This window comes from Malaclemys terrapin, chromosome 2, assembly GCF_027887155.1.
Source record: "Malaclemys terrapin pileata isolate rMalTer1 chromosome 2, rMalTer1.hap1, whole genome shotgun sequence".
Lineage (NCBI taxonomy): Eukaryota > Metazoa > Chordata > Testudines > Emydidae > Malaclemys > Malaclemys terrapin.
In genome coordinates, this window is record NC_071506.1 from 203,712,140 (window position 1) to 203,730,839 (window position 18,700).

The following is an 18,700-nucleotide window of genomic DNA, read 5'->3' on the forward strand; positions in this document are numbered from 1 at the left end:
AAATGCATAAAAAAACCCTTCATCAGATACTAAGTTTACAGATTTAAATGCTCAAAGTTTAGTAAGTGAAAATGTTAAAATTCTTATAATTACTCTGAAACCTGAAAATTCTTATTGCAGCAATACCTCACATAGCACTAGGATGACCAGATGTCCCGATTTTATAGGGACAGTCCCAATATTTGGGGCTTTTTCTTATATAGGCTGCTATTACCTCCCTAACCCCATCCCAATTTTTCACACTTGCTGTCTGGTCACCCTACATAGCACACATTTTTAATTTCTAGTTACTGTTAAATATAAACAGAAAAATGTACGGTGTGTGACATGTGAGAGTTTCTTAAAGAACCATACGTTTTTCTTTTGGGTAGACAGAGGCACAGAGAGGTGAAAGCGACTTGCCCAAGGTCACCCAGCAAATCAGTGGCAGAGCCAGGAATAGAATCCAGGTCTCTTGAGTCCCAGTCCTGTAGCCTCTTCACTGTACCACTCTGCATAGCAATGAAAATAAAACTGCCTGTACTTATTGTTAGCATTCAAATGGTCTCAGTTAGGATTTGAAATCCTCACCTGATTGTGATAAATGGAACTGGGAAGGGCTAAATTCACTCCTCTTTGGCTGCTTTAGTTTGGCTGTAGACCATTAAGGCAGACCACTACTGCTATGCCACCAGGCCAGTCTTTTACATTTGTGTAATGTGCAATGAATTCTGAATTACATGAAAAGTACATCTATTTAAAATGCAGAATCAATATCTGGTATTTCTCAATGTTATTTCGTAAGCACCTTCTGTTTTCCAAAATAATAATTTACTTCAGAGGCAAATTTTGAAGCAAAATTAAATCACCATAAATCTTAACTAACTTTTTAAAAAAATTCCCTTTTGAGAAATACCCTTTATATTGTGCTGGTTCACTGAAAGTTTCTTAGAATGGATCATTCTGTGACATCACAGATACTATTGGCTGATAATATTTGATGATATATTCTGGGGCATCTTCAGTGAGCAGGAAATATCAAAAGATATATCACAGAGAATGTGATGGGAGGAATAAAGTTATTTTGAAAAGATTTGTTCAGACTTTTGTGCCAGATGCCTCCATAACCTGGCTAGTGGAGAAGCATTCAGCACATATTTCAGTGCTGGTGCGACTGGGAGCGACGCTGAGATTGCTCAATTAGGGCAAATTGCAAAGAATGGGGCAGACAATCCCCAAAACTGGTGGTTATTCTGATACTTAGATTTACCAAGCCAACAACAAAACAGATTCTACAATACATTACTGGTTACCCAGAAGCCAAAAAACACAGTTCCCTAAAAGCAACCCAGCCTTTGGGCTCCCACTCAGACAGCCAAGTCAAATATGATGAGGTTTATTGAAAATCTCGTTCATCATATGAAAAGTTCTATCAGTCCCAAAGGATCGGACACGTTACCCACCAAGTTAATGAATATTTCAGATCTTACACAAATACATGCTTATAGCCAATTCTTATTAACTAAACTAAAATTTACAAAGAAAAGAGGGAGAATATTGGTTTAAAAGATCATTATACATACAGACATGAATGTTGATCTTAGGTCAATTTCATAGTGGAGATGGTGAGCTTTAGAGTTGTACAGAGTTCTTTTAGAATTAGTCCATAGGTGCAGTCCAATGTTCAATATCGGGGTGATCCAGATGGCACTGGAGATCTCAATCTTGTGGTCCAAGCTTCCCCTGATGAAGCATAAGAAGATTTGAGATGAAAGGATCAGGTCCCAAGCGTTTTTATAGAGATTTTTTGCAGCCTCTTGTGTGAACAATAGTCTTCTGAAGTAATCTTCTCTTTCCTAAGCATCACTGGTAGTTAGCTATATTGATTAGTATAAGGTAATTATTCATTAAGCAATTCATAGACCGTTTACTACTAACTTCAAAGTGAAATACAGACAATGATGTTATCATACCCAAGTTTCATCTAAATGTTAATACTCCCTTTTGATCTCTGAATCAGTAGAAACTGTTTACACGGTTAACATTAACGACATATAAGTAAACACATTCAATTACTCTTACCTCTAATTCTCTAACAATACAATTTTCTATTTCAAAGCTCTAGTCTGTCTAACATGAAATGGCCCTAACTACCATTTACATACTTTTTTAACACTTTTATAAACGTTGAATTTGGGTCAATTAGCCTGCTAGTTGTGTAACCCTTTCTAGCCTGTGTCACAGCTGGATTTTCATTTTTTTCTGTGTAGTTTAAAAAACAACAAAAAACAAACAAACAAAAAACCTTGTAGCAGTTCTACCTGGCTGTTCTTTTGTTTTGTAGGACTTACCTGGGTCTTAGAAGTCACTTTCCTGGAGAAGCAGAGGCCCTGTACAATAACCTTGAGCCATCCTATCAAAGAAGTCTCCAGACTTACTTGAAGAATTCTGGCAGTATAGCATCTCTCCCTCAGTCAGACAGGTCATCTTCAAGTTCACAGGAGAGTCTCAAGTAAGTGTCACTTAAGCGATTCCCAGTCTGAAAGAACAAAAATTGTCTAGTTCTAATGTGCCTACAGGTTTCAGAGTGGTAGCTGTTGTTTTTGCTGATACAGACTAACATGAAGAGTCCTTGTGGCACCTTAGAGACTAACTAACAAATTTATTTGGGCATAACTTTCGTGGGCTAAAACCCACTTCATCAGATTCATGGAATGAAAAATACAGTAAGCAGTATATATATTACAGAACATGAAAAGATGGGAGTTGCCTTACCAAGTGGGGGGTCCATCCAATCAAGGCCAGTTCAATTAAGGTGGAAGAGACCTATTCTGAATAGTTGACAAAAAGGGATGAATGTCGACAGAAGGAAAGTTACTTTTGTAGTGCTAACAAGGCCAATGCAATCAAGTTGGACGTGCCCATTCCCAACCGTTTTCAAAAAGGTGCGAGTATAAAGAGAGGGGAAATTATTTTTTGTAGTGACCCATCCACTCCCAGGCTTAATTTTGATGGTGTCAAGTTTGCAAATTAATTCCAGTACTGCAGTTTCTTGTTGGAATCTATTTTTGAATTTTTTTGGCTGAAGAATTGCCATTTTAAAGTTATTGAGTGTCCAGGGAGATTGAAGTGCTCTCCCACTGGTTTTTTAATGTTACAATTCTTGATGTCTGATTTATGTCCATTTATTCTTTTGCATCGAGACTGTCCAGTTTGGCCAGTGTACATGGCAGAGGGGTATTGCTGGCACGTGATGGTATATATCACATTGGTAGATATGCAGGTGAATGAGCCCCTGATGGTGTGTCTGATGTGGTTAGGTCCTATGATGGTGTCCCTTGAATAGATATGTGGACAGAGTTGGCAGCAGGGTTTGTTGCAGGGATTGGTTCCTGGGTTAGTGTTTCATTGTGTGGTGTGTAGTTGCTGTTGAGTATTTGCTTGAGATTGGGGGGCTGTCTGTAAGCGAGGACTGGCCTGTCTCCCAAAGTCTGTGAGAGTGAGGGATCATCCTTCAGGATAGGTTGAAAATCCTTGATGATGCGCTGGAGAGGTTTTAGTTGGGTGCTGTAGGTGATGGCTAGTGGCGTTCTGTTACTTTCTTTGTTTGGCCTTTCCTGTAGTAGGTGACTTCTGCGTACCCTTCTGGCTCTGTCAATCTGTTCTTGGAGTGCTTGCTCATATCAATTCCAGTTAGTTGTGTGTGCGCGCCGTGTCAGAAACTTTTCTCCAGCAGCTACCCGTCAGGGTGGCTGTGGAGCCCCCTGGAGTGGCACCAATATAGCGCTCTATATACGACCCTGCCAGCCCGACTCCCCCATCAATTCCTTCTTACCGCCAGTGACGGTTGTTGGAACAGTGGTCTCTTGCTCGCAAGTGCTCCACTAATCCCTAGCTCTTCTGCTTATCTTTGTCTATAGTTACCCATTGTTAGTTAATTGTTCTCTTCTAGTTGTTAATTGTAGTCTTTAGTGGTTGGGGTTTTTTTTCCCCTTCAACGAGGGCCCCGTGGGGCTCTGGGGCATGCATCTCAGGGCTTCCAACCCTGTAGCTCCTGTGCCAAATCTATGCCCATGGGCGACCCCCACGACTCCTGTTTTCAGTGTCTGGGAGAAGCCTATCAGGCGGACATGTGCTGACAAGCCTCGCACTAGAAAGGAGAGGGACATTTGTTTTAAAACAACTCCTCATGGAGTCTGCCCTCTGTCCGCAGCAGGACCTGGCCCGAGTGTCTTGGTGTGGAGTGTTCCTCCGTCAGTGCTGTCCACAGCACCGAAAAAGGACTCAGCATGCCCTCCCAGGGGCCAGCAGTCTCCTGGGGCCCAGAAGCGTTTCCCTTGGCATCACTCCCACTCGCCGGCTGCCCACAAAAAGCAGGCTAAGGACAAGCCTCCACAACGGCCTGACATGGAAACTGCAGCCTCGCAGGGCAGGGTGCGGAGCATGGGCCTACGGCCGTCAGACCCTCCGGTCAGGCTCAAACTTCATGGGCCCCTGTCTTCCCAGGAAGCCCCGCGTTCCTGGACTCGCCGCGGCTGCAGGTGGAGGAAGTCATGCTACCCTCCACACTGGACATTTTTGAGGCCACTAGGGGGCTTATCGAAATGACGGCGCCCAAGTCCCCAGTCTCAAGGCCTCTGCTACCCCGAGGCTCGGCACTGTCAAGAGGCAAACCGGCTATGTGCGGGCCGTCTGCCCCCCAACCAGGATCTCTGCGCCGTTCTGAGTCCCGGCGCTGCACTTATGCCCCATGCCAGTCTGACTTGCGGCACTGGTCTCGCAGCCCTGACCCTCAGAGCCGTTCCCGCTCGAGGTGGTCGTCGGCTGAGAGGTCATGGTCCTGCTCGAGGTCCAGATCCCAATCTGTGATCTTGCGGCACCGCTCGTATCGACCTTGGACTGCACTTCCCAGTCGTCGCTCTACGTCGCGGCACCGCTCCCATTTGCAGCACCATTCCAGATCCTGCTCCGGACACCAGTCCTGCTTCAGCTCGGGCCTCAATCGCAGCACCGCTCTAAATCGCAGCACCGCTCCCCACCAAGATGAAGCCCCACTTTGTAGCGCCGATCGACCTCCTGGCACCGCTCCACATCTCGCTGCCATTCCCTGCAGCAGCACCACCGGTCACAGTTTGGTCCTCGTTATTCCCCACAGCACTCATCCCATCCATTCGAGGAGGAGGTTTCCTTGGGATAGTACTGCACTGCCACCCCTTAGCCCTCCCACTCAAAGTTGGCCTCCCTCAGGTCAAGCAGAGCATCAGGGGGCATCGGAAGCGCCCAGATCAGGGCCGGGAAGTCTTAGACAGAACGCTTCAGTGCCCCACTGGCAACCCAAGTGGTAATTCTGGACCCCTTAGACGTACCATCCGGCCCAAAGTGCCCCCCCCCCCCAGGCGCTCCCTCACCATCCCATTCAGGGTCTTGCCTCCCCGAGGCAACCATCAGCTGCTCACCTCAGGATCCATCGGAGAACCTGGATCCAACCCCACCCCCGGTGGAGGATACACCAGGGTTCGGGAGAAACCGGTCCCAGAGGATCAGGAGGCCGCCACGGAACCAGTCCTACCGGTGGCTTCTTCCTCGTCATCTCCTGAATAGATATAGTCAGCGTAGGCCGTTGCGCCCTCCTCCTGGGCAGGGCCAGGGCCAGTCCAAGCCCCCTCCAGGCCCTAAGCACCCCTTTTGAAGGTGCACACGAGGATGGATTACCAGTCCACAACCCGGCCAGTTATCCTCCCTTTTTGAACTGTCTATCCCGCTTCTACCGTGCATGGTCCCGTATTACATCGGACCGGTGGGTGATCTGCACGGTAGAGGTTGGATATTCTATCCACTTCTACTCCTCCCCACCCTCCCATCCCCCTTTTCCATCCCTCTTCAGGGACCCCTCTCACAAACAACTTCTCATCCAGGAGGTTCAGATCCTTCTCGCTCTAGGAGCAGTGGAGGAGGTGCCCCAGGAGCTCAAAGGCAAGGGTTTCTACTCCCGTTACTTCCTCGTCCCCAAAGCAAAGGGAGGCCTAAGGCCATTTCTGGACCTGAGGGAACTCAACAGTTCCGCATGGTCTCCTTGAGCACAATCATCCCTTCTCTGGATCTGGGAGACTGGTACGCCATCCTCCATATGAAGGATGTCTGTTTTCACATATCTATCACCCCACATGGTTCCTCTGCTTCGTGGTAAACAAGGTACATTATCAATTCACATCTCTCCCATTCGGTCTGTGCATGGCTCCCTGCGGCTTCACCAAATGCATGGCGGTCGTGGCAGCGTTCCTTCGCCGCCATCACATGCAAGTTTACCCTTACCTGAACGACTGGCTCCTCCGAGGCTGCTCTTGTCAGCAGGTGGAATCACAGGTGCAAATGGTCAGAGATATGTTCGAACGCTTAGGCATCATTTTCAATGTCAGCAAATCCGTCCTCACCTCGACTCAAAGAATAGAGTTCATCGGGGCAGTCTTTGATGCCAATCAAGCGTTCTTCCCAGAGGTGTGGCATCTGGCCCTCTTGCGGATAATCAGCAGCCTTTGCAGCTTTCCTACCACCATGGCGAGGCAGTGTCTCAGGCTGCTGGGCCACATGGCGTCCTGCACCTACATGGTGCAGCATGCCAGATTGCGACTCAGGCCTCTGTAAGCGTGGCTCGCGCCATGTATCGCCCTGGCCATGATAGTCTGGACATGGTGCTCACGGTTCCAAGGCATATCCTGGATTCCCTATGATGGTGGCTCTACCCCTGCATGGTGGGTTCTGGGTCACCTTTCCCAGCCCACCTTGACTCTGGTAACAGATGCGTGTGCACTGGGCTGGAGAGCGCATCTCAGAAGCCTGACAACTCAGGGCTTATGGCAAGTGGAGGAACTGGCTCTGCATATCCACATCAAAGAGCTCAGGGTGATCCACCTTGCGTGCCAAGTGTTTCTGTCCCGCTTGCAGGGCCACTGTGTAGTGGTGCTCATGGACAATATCACAGCTATGTTTTACATAAACAGGCAAGGCGGAGCCTGATTTTCTCCTCTCTGTCAGGAAGCCCTCCTACTGTGGGAATTTTATCTAGCCCACTCCATCCTTCTCCAAGCTTCATACCTGCTGGGCATTCAGATCGTGCTGGCGGACAGCTTGACGGTTCCTTACGCACGAGTGGTTGATTCGTCTGGACATCATCCACTCAATCTTCCGCAGTTGGGAGTTTCCCCGAATCGACCTGTTCGCCACGCGGGCCAACAGGAAGTGTCCAACCTTCTGCTCCTTCTAGGGTCACAGCCCAGGCTTGATCCAGATGCATTCTTGATTCCATGGTCCAGTCAACTGTTGTATGCTTTCCCACCATTTCCACTCATCCACAAGGTGCTTCTTGAGGCCCACAGGGACAGGGCGGACGTCATACTGGTGGCTCCAGCTTGGCCTTGCCAGTGCTGGTGCCCCCCACCCTCATGGACCTGTCGGTCCAGTCCCTGGTACGTCTACCTCTCGCTCCTAACCTCATCTCGCAGAATCACGGCTGTCTCCTTCACCTGGACCTTCAGTCGCTCCACCTCGTGGCCTGGAAGATCCGAGGTTGAACCAGGCAGAGCTCGCCTGTTCGGATCCGGTGAGGCAGGTGCTTCTGGAGAGCTGCAAGACATCTACTAGGGCCACTCACAAAGCGAAATGGAAAAGGTTTTCTATCTGGTGTGCCCAAAGGCAGGTGCTTTTGCTCCAGGCTTCAATCCCGTGTATCCTGGATTATCTCCTGCACTTGAAGGACCAGTGCCTGGCATTTAGTTCTCTCAAGGTCCATCTCGTGGCTATATTGGCTTTTCACTCCAGTGTTTCCAGGCGCTCGGTGTTTGTGCACCCCATTGTGGAATGTTTCCTGAAACGTTTGGAGAAGATTCATCCCCCGATGAAGCCACCTGTTCCGGCCTGGGACCTTAATTTAATTTAGTTCTTTCTCGCTTCATGGGTCCTCCCTTCGAGCCATTAGCTTCCGGTTTGCTCCTTTATCTCTCTTGAAAGGTTGCTTTTTTGGTGGCCATTACCTCGGCATGACACATGTCTCAGCTGGGGGCGCTCACATCTCAGCCTCCGTACACTATTTTTCATAAGGACAAGGTGCAGCTTAGACCTCACCCTGCCTTTCTTCCCAAAGTTGTGTCCTGCTTTCATGTTAGCCAGGACATTTTTCTACCAGTTTTTTATCCAAAGCCACACTCCAGTCCTCATGAAGAGCAGCTGCATTCGCTGGACATTAGAAGGGCGCTCGCCTTCTATACTGACCGAACGAAGCCTTTCCGCAAAACAACCCAGTTGTTCGTCGCTTTAGCAGAGCGGATGAAAAGTCTTCCAGTCTCTTCCCAGCGGATCTCCTCCCGGATCACAGCCTGTATTCACACTTGTTATGACTTGGCGAAGGTTCCTCTGCCTGTCATTATGACTCACTTCACCAGGGCACAGGCCTCGTTGACAGCCTTCCTGGCCCACGTACCTCTTCAGGAAATTTGCAGGGCTGCCACGTAGTCTTCAGTGCACACCTTTACGTCACACTCGGCCATCATTCACCAATCTCAGGACAATGTGGCCTTCAGAAGAGCAGTGCTTCGATCTGCAATACCTTGACTCCGACCCCACCTCCAAGGTAAGGCTTGGCAGTCACCTAACTGGAATTGATATGAGCAAACACTCGAAGAAGAAAAACGATTAGTCACCCTTTTTTTTAACTGTTGTTCTTCGAGATGTGTTGCTCATCTCTATTCCATTCTCCCTCCCATCTGTCAGAGTTGCTGGAAAGAAGGAACTGAAGGGGGGTGGGGTCAGCAGGATCATATATTGAACGCCATATCTGCGCCACTCCAGGGGGCTCCACAGCCGGCCTGACGGGTAGCTGCTAGAGAAAAGTTTCTGACACCTGTGCACGCACACACCTAACTGGAATAGATATGAGCAACAAATCTCGAAGAACAACAGTTACAAAAAGGACGAGGAACCGTTTTTTTTCTTCACTTCACCAGGGGGGTATTATAGTTTTAAGAACGTTTGATAGAGATCCTGTAGGTGTTTGTCTCTGTCTGAGGGATTGGAGCAAACGCGGTTGTATCTTAGAGTTTGGCTGTATACAATGGATCGTGTGATGTAATCTGGATGAAAGCTGGAGGCATGTAGGTAAATATAGCAGTCAATAGGTTTCCGCTTTAGTGTGGTGTTTGTGACCATAGCTTATTTGCACTGTAGTGTGCAAGAAGTGGATCTCTTGTGTGGGCTGGTCCAGGCTGAGATTGATGGTGGGGTGGAAATTGTTGAAATTCAGTTCCACTGAACAGCGGAATAGGGTAAATTCTATGATGAACAAAAATGAGTTAATTTTATCTTCACAATTACTTCTTCAGTTTTCTTTTTCAGTATTGTTCTAATTGCTAAAATGAAGTTGAAATTGGCACTTAGCTGCAGAACACTACTGCTATCCTCAATAGGTACACCTTATCTTCATCTAGAAGCCTCATTGGAAGAGGACTGGCCTTGCTTCATAAATAGAAGCTGCATGTGGTGATGGAAAGAGTAGTACGTGGAGGTTCTATCCTTCAAATTATGGAAGACATCCTGAACATATGAGGTTCTGTTCTTAAATCACATCTAGTATAGGCTGCAATAGAAATCTGTGTGGAAAACTTTTGGGAAACCAAAATTGTCAAGACCTTAGTCTAGATTAGTGATCTTCCGAAATGAGTTAACTTGATTTTCATTGATTTTGTTTGTAGGCCAAAGGGGAGTAGAAAGAATGCACCCCCCTCCACCCCTAACACTGAAATGTTAATTTTTTGGCAGCAATACTTTTGACTAGTAGCCTTACAAATTGTGTCCCTTCCCTTAACTATGCCAAATTGTAGCTGCAATATGTCATTTTGTAATTGTATAAACATTTTTAAATGGAAATTTATAGGGAACGGAGTTGGCAACACTTTATCTTCAACAACGAATATGTACATTCACCGATGGTTTGCTTACCCTTTGCTTAAGCTAATGCATAATCACTACTAGGAATTTCATTTGTAATCCTGTCATGAAACTAGAAGGGTTGCATGTGGACTGAATATTGAATTGTGGATAAGATAGAATCTTACCAAAGGACTTAACATTGCTGGGTAGTATCTTTACATCTCAGTGTTGGGAGCCATGTAGCTCCCAAACTATTTAAGGTACATTATGTAGGAATGTTAGGAGCTAGATGAGGAAATCCTAATATTAAAAGCAATTGAAATAAAAACACAAGTGATTTTTACCTTTTGAGTTACCTGAAGTTACTACTCTGGCTTTTATTGTGATTGTTCACTTCCCTCTTCCCAACACTGAGCTTGGGAGTCTGCCTATATCAGTATGTCACCTTTTATCAGTATATGTGATTCTCTGTGGTTTTCAATATTATTAACTTATAAGAATCTTAAATTAATATAAATCTTACAGATCCTTTTGGGCTTACAGGATTAATTGTATAGTATAGTGTGGGAACTATTGTTATAAGAATAAGTGATATTACTTCTGCCAGCATCCTTACTAAAATAGATTCACAAGATTGGAAAGTTTATTTTTTACCTGAAATTTTGATTACCTACAAAAGGGGAATTTTAAAAGTTAAGAGGATTTTTAGTTTTATCTGTCACTATTTCCCACCCCCCCCATGCTCCCCATTTAGCCTCTACTATTAATGTTCCAGGCTCTGCACACTCGTATAGAAATCTCTGCATCATTTAAACACTTGATATGTGTCCTAACATAGAAATGCCTATAGATGAATCAATGAACAAATATCCTGCCATCAGCTGTCTCCTCATTAGTTAGTGTTCTACTAGTCTCCTTTTGTCTTTTAATCTCTCCTTTTCTCACTTCTGAAGCATATAGCCAGAATTAGAGGCTGAGCACTAATAAAGGGAATGTTCCTGGCTCTTGAGAACAAGAGAACTGGTTTTTGGCTCCTTACTTGACAATTAGTGCTTAAGGGAGAGGAGTAGACCAGAAAATTTTGTTTGTGCAGCACTCCTCACCAAGTCAGGATTGGAAGAAAATGTAGAACAAGAGTTGGAGCAAGGAGTAGGTTCAGAAGAGATTGGTTTTTTTTCTTTTTTCTTTTTTTTAAGTGGGGTTTATATGTGAGGAGGTGTAGAAAGCAAAGCAAGAGAAACAGAATTGAGCCACCTTCAGCACCCAACATATTTCCCTCAAGCCTCTGGCTGGAACTTGATAGTTCTGTATGTCTTCAGTTTATATTAAAGGGTTTATATTATGTCTGCAGTCACCAAAGTGAATACTATAATAATACTATAGCAAGGAATTAATTGTATAATGTTCAAAAACAGATGATGTATTAGGATGAGCATGCTTTATGGGTCGTTCTGTATAATGTGTGTTACCTGAATACAGTTCAGAAAGTAGAAATAGAAAATCGAAGTAAAAAGATGGACTGAAAAGTGTTTTCATAATGTATAATTGCTCTTTGGATCCAACTGAGATTTCTCTTACTAATGTAGTTATTGTTTGCTTTTCTTTCAGTCGTCCTTTATCTTCTAAATGGTCCACAGCCAGCCCAGCAAGTATAGCTGGCAGAGGTATGCTCTCATTGCTACACAAATAGACTTGTTTCTTACAAATTGACCATCTAGAAAGTTATGTTCATATTTTAAATTAGACTTAGCCATAATTTAAGATTTTTTGTATTTTTCTGTGTTTATTCTGATACAGAATTGCATTATTATATGTGTTACTAGTTCCACTTATAGTTAAGACTGCTATCACTTTCCATTGTAAGACCCTGTGTTTTCTGTTATATATAACCTTGGCATACTTCAGCTGTTTGGGCTGAAATTTTCTGTGGTGGGTTGGAATTTATTTTTCAGCTAAAATAGTTCAGCCATTTCAGAGAACAAGAATAAGGAAAAATACAGAATTTTTTTCCTTAAAAAAAAAAAAAAAAATCCTAAATCTATATAATAGAGAAGCTCTAGTGCCTCTCTGCTTTGGAACAGGGACTTGAATTTTGGCAGGGGGATCAGCTTGATGCCAGGGATGTACCTTTTTGTCCCTGTGAAAATTCACCCAAAATTGGCCAAGGTCTCAGCCTCTGAAAAATCTCAGTTCTCCCTTGCTCAATAGAAATGTATTAGAGTTTGGCAGGTAAATTCTCAGAAGATTGTTCTGGGTATGCTCTAGTGTGGGACTGTAGTGGCTGAGCAAGACTTTTCCTGCAGTTGCCCCTTCTGGTTGTTGTGGTTCCAGACTAAAGAATGGAGAACGGGGAGAGTCAGTGATGAGGAGAAAGAGAAATGAGCCTGACTGGACTGCAGAGAGGGTTGCAGGGGCTGAGAAGTAGGGGGGAAAGCGGAGAGAGGCTAGGAGCTCCACGGGGGAAAGGGGTAAGCAGAGAGTGAGGAAAGGACAGGAGTCTGTGAGGGTGGATAAGAGCAGAAGGGTTTATAACCACTAAGAAACACTCTTCAGCACCTGTAATGGAACCCAGAATTTGAATCATAACACTGTTCTGCTGTCAGCAAACAGCTGTCAAACCCACTTGTAAAGTCTCTGTCTTGTCCTCCTCTAATAACAGCCTACTGCTACCATTAGCAGTTGTTCCATTAGCTCAAGTGGTAGAGATCTAAAGATCCTAACCTTCTAGGTGATCCATTTGGGGAATCAGTATGGTTCCACGTGAAATAATTTGCCTTTTTAAATTGTTAGCTATTTATTACCAATGATCCTTTGCTAATCTTGGGGTTTCTTAGCAAAAATGGTAACACTCAGAGAAATGCAAAAATCAATCTCTCATCAGCTAATAGCCATTAGACTACTGATAGTCTGTTACTGGAAAAGAGAGACAGTCCAGAACTGAAGGAATTGTTCTCCCAAAATATGGGAGGTTATAGAAGAATGAACACATCAATTATGTATGTACCCAGCAAAAATGGACCCTTAGATATGTGGCTACCATTTATTCAATGCTCAAAGTAAGTTTGCCTGTCAAAAAAAAATGCACACGTTTGATAGACACATCTGATTTGATAAATATGAGCAGTCAGTAGTTTCATTCAGTTTAATAAAGTTACCAGAAATAACACATCCTGGATAGTATAAGGAGTAATAAGGTAGCATAAGGATTATATTGCTGCATAATTTTTCTCTAAACAAAAAAACCCCTCACTATTGTAATTATCTGTTTGTTTCTGATATTTACATGACCATGATTTGTAAACTAGTTAAACTTCCTAAATAAATAAATAGATATTAAAAAAAAACACACACACACAAAAAACCATAACACTACTGTCCTCTATTAGGTTGAAACTGTAAAGTTCAAAAGGTAGTTAAATGCAAGAATTGAAGTTACCTGTGCAACCTTAATTCACCATGTTGTGTGTATGCATTGATAAGAATCTCATACTATTCTTTTATACAGGACCGCTGCATCATTCAGTGAGCAAGATGGACCTCATCAGGGAATAAGTCAGGGCTGTGTAGTGAATGAGACTGTTGTCTCTAGGACTTTTGCTTAATCTATTGCAGAAATTGGAAGGATGTTTTGAGTGAGGCAGGAGACTAAGGAAGAGAAAGGATGGTCTCATAGGCCAGGTAGTTGAATTGTGCCCTGGAAAATCAAATTCTGTGCCTGTTTCTGTCACAGAGATCCTATTTGATGCTGTCTAAATAATTTAAACCACACCTTTTTTACAGGTGGCCATTAACTGTGTTTCTCATTTTCTGGATGCCAAACTTGAGACCCTCCGGTCTGATTTGCAGAAATGCTGAGCACTCACAGCCATAAGTGAAGAGAACTAGAGCTGTGCTATGAACATATAAAGTGCTAGAAAAATGCTAAGTACTCTTAAAAATCTGGTTCTGGTTGCATCAAGTTGGGCATTTTAAGTAAGTGGACAGATTTGTCCTAATCTCTTTGCCTCAGTTCTTCAGTTGTAAACTGGAGATGATAATACCATATAATCTCACAGATAATGTGAAGATAAATTAATGTTTATGAAGCACTTGGATACTATGATGAATGGACCACAGAACTGCTTATGTGGAAATTATGGGGAGGGATAACTCAGTGGTTTGAGCATTGGCCTGCTAAACTCAGGATTGTGAGTTCAATCCTTGAGGGGGCCACTTAGGCATCTGGAGCAAAAATCAGTACTTGGTCCTGCTAGTGAAGGCAGGGGGCTGGACTCGATGACCTTTCGAGGTCCCTTCCAGTTCTAGGAGATAGGTATATCTCAATATATTATTATTATTAAATGATTTTGTACTTCGTGCATGGGGTAGGAAGATGGAATGGTGTGTATTAAATAAGGCGTGGGACAAGGTATTGAATGAGGAAGATAAAATAAACGAATGATCCCCCTTCCCTGAGCACTATCTATTCTATGCACTGAATGAGGCAGGGGTCCTACTGGAAAAAATAGTATGTTATTCTGTAATTAAAGATTATATCATAATACATGCACACAGAGGGGCCGAATTAAGGTTGCACCGGCAATCACAATTCTGTCATTTTAGTATCTTTTGGGGGCTTGATTTTTTCAACCTTAGCCTTCTGTTAATATAGTTACTTTATATTTTACATTATATAGGATTGTATTGAATGTATTGAATCAAGTTAACCTTATGGTTTATAAGACCATATACCGAATAGAGATGGAAAATCTTAGCCAAACTTTTGATAATAAGTGGGCTTAATATAGATTTGATTTTACCATCTTTACTCTTTTTAGTTTCAGGAAGTAGCAGCAAGACTGCTCCAAGTCCAGGAACACTGCAGAGGTCCCGCAGTGACATTGATGTTAATGCTGCTGCAGGTGCAAAGGCACGCCATGCTGCTGGACAGCCAACAGGAGCTGGGCGCTTGTCTGCTGCTGGTCTACCTCCTGGATCCTATGCTTCACTAGGTGAGAGATCCTGGCTTACTGTAAACTGTTTCTTGGAGTTCATAGAAAGCAAATAGTAATGAAAAAATACTTCCTTTATTGGAAAGTATTGTGTATGGATATTTGGTGCATTCATAATAGTAGTACCTAGGCACCAAGTGCTTCAATTAAGAGGCATCAGTATTGTCTGGCTAGGAGTTACTGTCTTGGCTCCCCTTTTTGATTAAACTGTCTTTGTATGGAGGATTTTAAGAGAGAGCTAATTTTGAGGCATGGAGGTGTTCTGGATCCTTTAGAATTTCCTTTATTGAGGAAGAAGGCCAGTGCAAAGAGTGTCTTCATTATGCTCTTAAAATACATGAGACACTCTCATTTGAACTCTGGCAGCAGATAAACAGAAGGGAGCAGTCATGGTTTCTGCCAATTTTAGAGGCAATATTCTAGTCACCATTAGAAATCTCAAATTCCCATTTTATTAAAAAAAAAAAAATCTAAGCTACTTTTGTAGCTAAGGCATGGTGAAATGTTTCAAGCTATATAAAATGGTTGCAGTATTCCAAATTTGTCACTGTTTTGTACAACTGTGTACATTGTTGGTTTGGAAGAGTTCTTCATAGGTTTTCCAGCACTGCTGTGTATATTTTCACCTAAGTTGCATTTTTGTTGATGAGTAACATTACTTCTGTTAGACATAAGAAGTGCTACCATGATATCTGTCTGAGGAGAGGTCTCTTACTGGTAGCACTTCTGGTGTTAGATGCTGGAACTGTTGCAAACTCCAAACATGAACTCTGAGTCATAATCTGTCCATGCTCTTCTTCATGGCTCAAGGCAAGGCTGAGATTTAGCCTTAACTCTACAACCATTGTGGTAGGGAAGAGCAAAGGAAAAAGGCATGGTAGAGACAGAAGAAAGAAAGAGAAATGGTCAAATTAAAATACCATTGGAGGAAGAGATAGAGAATAACAAAGTTATCCTACCTATGATAAAGTGAAAGGATTACTTTGGTCTTTTGCTAAGTTAAACAGAAAAAAACAAATTTTTGGTTAGAACAGTGTTGTGCTTTCAGAACATATAAAGGACTACATATTTCATTCCCAACACCTCCTAGATAGGAGTTTAAAAGAACACCCACATTTTCAAGAGGGTAAATGCTGGCAGTTGTATGCAGGGGAATGACTTGGAGGAGGATTTACTCATGCTGTTAGTTTCATAGCTAATTTTTATGGGGTGCATTCAGGACCCGTTCCAACATATTCTTTAAATCTTGCTTTGATTAGCTGGAAAGTATTGTCTCGCTGGCAACTGTCGTTTGGACCCCCCCCCCTTTTTTTTTTTTTAAGTTATCCCTTTGTGACATACCTGGGGCACAATCCAGACTAATCAGTAGCTGCCCTCTAATGTGGGGTGCCCTTTACAATGGTTTGCTGCTGTAGCCTCCAGCTCAGAGACTGCTCACAATCAGTCTCCAGCATGTAAATCACTCCCAGCTGTGTGTACTGCAGCCAGTCAGCCACACCTTGGCTCTTACCAGCCTAGGTTATACTGCAGGGTGACACCAACACACTCCTAGTCTTAGATTTCCCCCTAGAAATGTATGTCCTGTACTGCCCAGTCCTCTCCTGGACAATCCAAATTTATATAAAATCCATTATTCCACCCCAAATGGAATTTCCCAGACACTTCATTTTAAACACATTGAATTAGATTAAAAAAAAAAAACAACCCACAAATTTATTAACTACAAAGAGAGAGATTTTAAGTGAGTACAAGTAATGAAGCATAAAAGTCAGAAATGTTTACAAGAAAAATAAGATAAAATGCAACTGGTGCCTAACTTAACAAACTATGTTAAATTCAAAGGAAAGTTTTCTCACCACATACCTTCAGCAGTCTCACTGACCAAACTTCTTAGCCAGCACCCCTTCTCCCAGAGTCCAACAAATGCTTCTTTTGTCACTTCTGGTGCCGTGAATGTGATGGGCAGGGAGAAAAAGAAGGGTGCGTTGGGGTGTTTGTCCCTCCTTTTTGTAGCTGCTCTTCCCCTTTTGAAAAACATTTCCCGCTGGGTATCAGGAGGCAAAAGGCTATGGGGAAGGGTTTCAATTTCCTTTGTTTCACTTCCTGCTTGATGGCTCTGTTTACTGCTTAAATGAAAATTAAGTAAAGCACACGTTCCTTTGTTTGAGACAGACCTGTTTGCCAACCTCAGTTTGGAACGTGTTAATAACACCACACGGTGGAATCTTATAACTTCCCATGCAGTGTTGCCACAAACATTTCATCTGGACAATAATGACCAGCAAATTGAGTTTTCAAATGATACTTCACAAGGCATACATTGTACAAAGATTATTACAATGATGTGTAGGGTGTGGACACGGGTACATTCTGTCACATCACCTTAGATTAAAATGGAAAAAATGAACATTGAGATGTATGTTTGATGGAAGAATTCCGATAATACTGTTTGTGACATTGGTCTGGGGGGTTAAAGGTAAAACAGAATGAGTGTACATTAGTCCAAATGGAATAGCTATTATTTTGTACTATTCTCTTTCTCTGAATGATTAGTGTAGTGTTGTCTAATAATGCAAATTAGAAAGAGTTCTTATAATCAAAAAATAATTGTAAAAAGATTGTTTCGGCCCTTTCTTTGTGTTCTGGTAGTGCCAAACAATAGATTCAATTAATAAGAAAACTCACACAAGAAATATAATTTAAAATTCTACATATTTTTATTTTTATCTGTGGTATCACATTCTTATTTATGGTCTATCTGAATCTGCATAGTATCATAATAGCACTAATAGACTGAGGTATTTGAGTTTATTATGGTATCTTTGTACTTTTAAAAAATATAGTGTTTATAAACTGAAACAGTATTAGAATTGTGAAGGAAAGAAGGGATATGGGGAGAGTAAGAAAAATGTATCACATACTGCAAAATATTTTTTCTTTACTGTTCTCAGCATATAATTACAGTTATACATATTTTTATTTTCCTTCTGTCACATGTGGGTTCCTTGTAAATACTGTAAGACCTGTGTTCAAAATAGCTGGCAACTTCTCATAGAGACAGTATTAAATGCATAACTGCCAACTATACCAATGTGAAGGACAGGTAGAAAGAATAGTGAGAGTCCAGTATGGCTCCATCAGGAGCTCTTTAATGACCTGAAAACTAAAAGGAATCCTTCAGTAAATGGATTTGTCAATGTAATTTCCTTGTTTGACAGGGTTACTGGTATAGCAGATAGGCAGGAAGCAGTAGACAAGATCTTGATTTTTTAGTAAGGCTTTTGATACAGTCCCACATAATGTTCTCATAAGCAAATTAGGGAAATGTGTCTAAATGGAGGTGGGTGCACAGGTTGGTTGATAAACCATTTTCTGAGTGGCTCTCAGTGAAATTGGAGAGGGCGTATCTAGTGGTGTCCCACAGGGATAGTCCTGGATCTGGTCCTATTCAATATTTTCATTAATGACCACGATAATGTAGTGGAGTGTGTGCTTATAAAATTTGCAGGTGACACGAGGCTGGGAGGGGTTGCAAGCACTTTGAAGGAAGGATTTAGAATTCAAAATAACTTTGATAAATTAGAGAACTGGCCTAAAATCAGCAAGATGAAATTCAATAAAGACAAGTGCAGAGTACTACACTTAAGAGCTCTGGGACCCTCCCACACCACAGGGTCCACCCAACCCGACCATCCACACAGCAATTAAATAGCTCCACAACCTGAGACCCATGAGCCTGAGTCAGATAGCAAGGTCCAGCCCTGGGGGTTTAGTTGCTGTGTAGATGTACTGTATAAGGAAGTTACACCCTG

The 18,700-nt window shown here is 43.0% G+C and overlaps 1 protein-coding gene across 40 annotated transcripts in view; it reads left to right on the forward strand.

The window, feature by feature from the left end:
* Positions 1-18,700, forward strand: part of CLASP2 (cytoplasmic linker associated protein 2) — a 277,113-nt gene that overhangs the window by 142,865 nt on the left and 115,548 nt on the right. For all 40 annotated transcript variants that reach the window (XM_054019451.1, XM_054019452.1, XM_054019454.1 and 37 more), the window contains 3 exons: positions 2,324-2,491; positions 11,506-11,561; positions 14,715-14,888. In XM_054019451.1, coding sequence (XP_053875426.1) covers positions 2,324-2,491; positions 11,506-11,561; positions 14,715-14,888 — 398 coding nt within the window. The remainder of the gene's footprint in view (positions 1-2,323; positions 2,492-11,505; positions 11,562-14,714; positions 14,889-18,700) is intronic.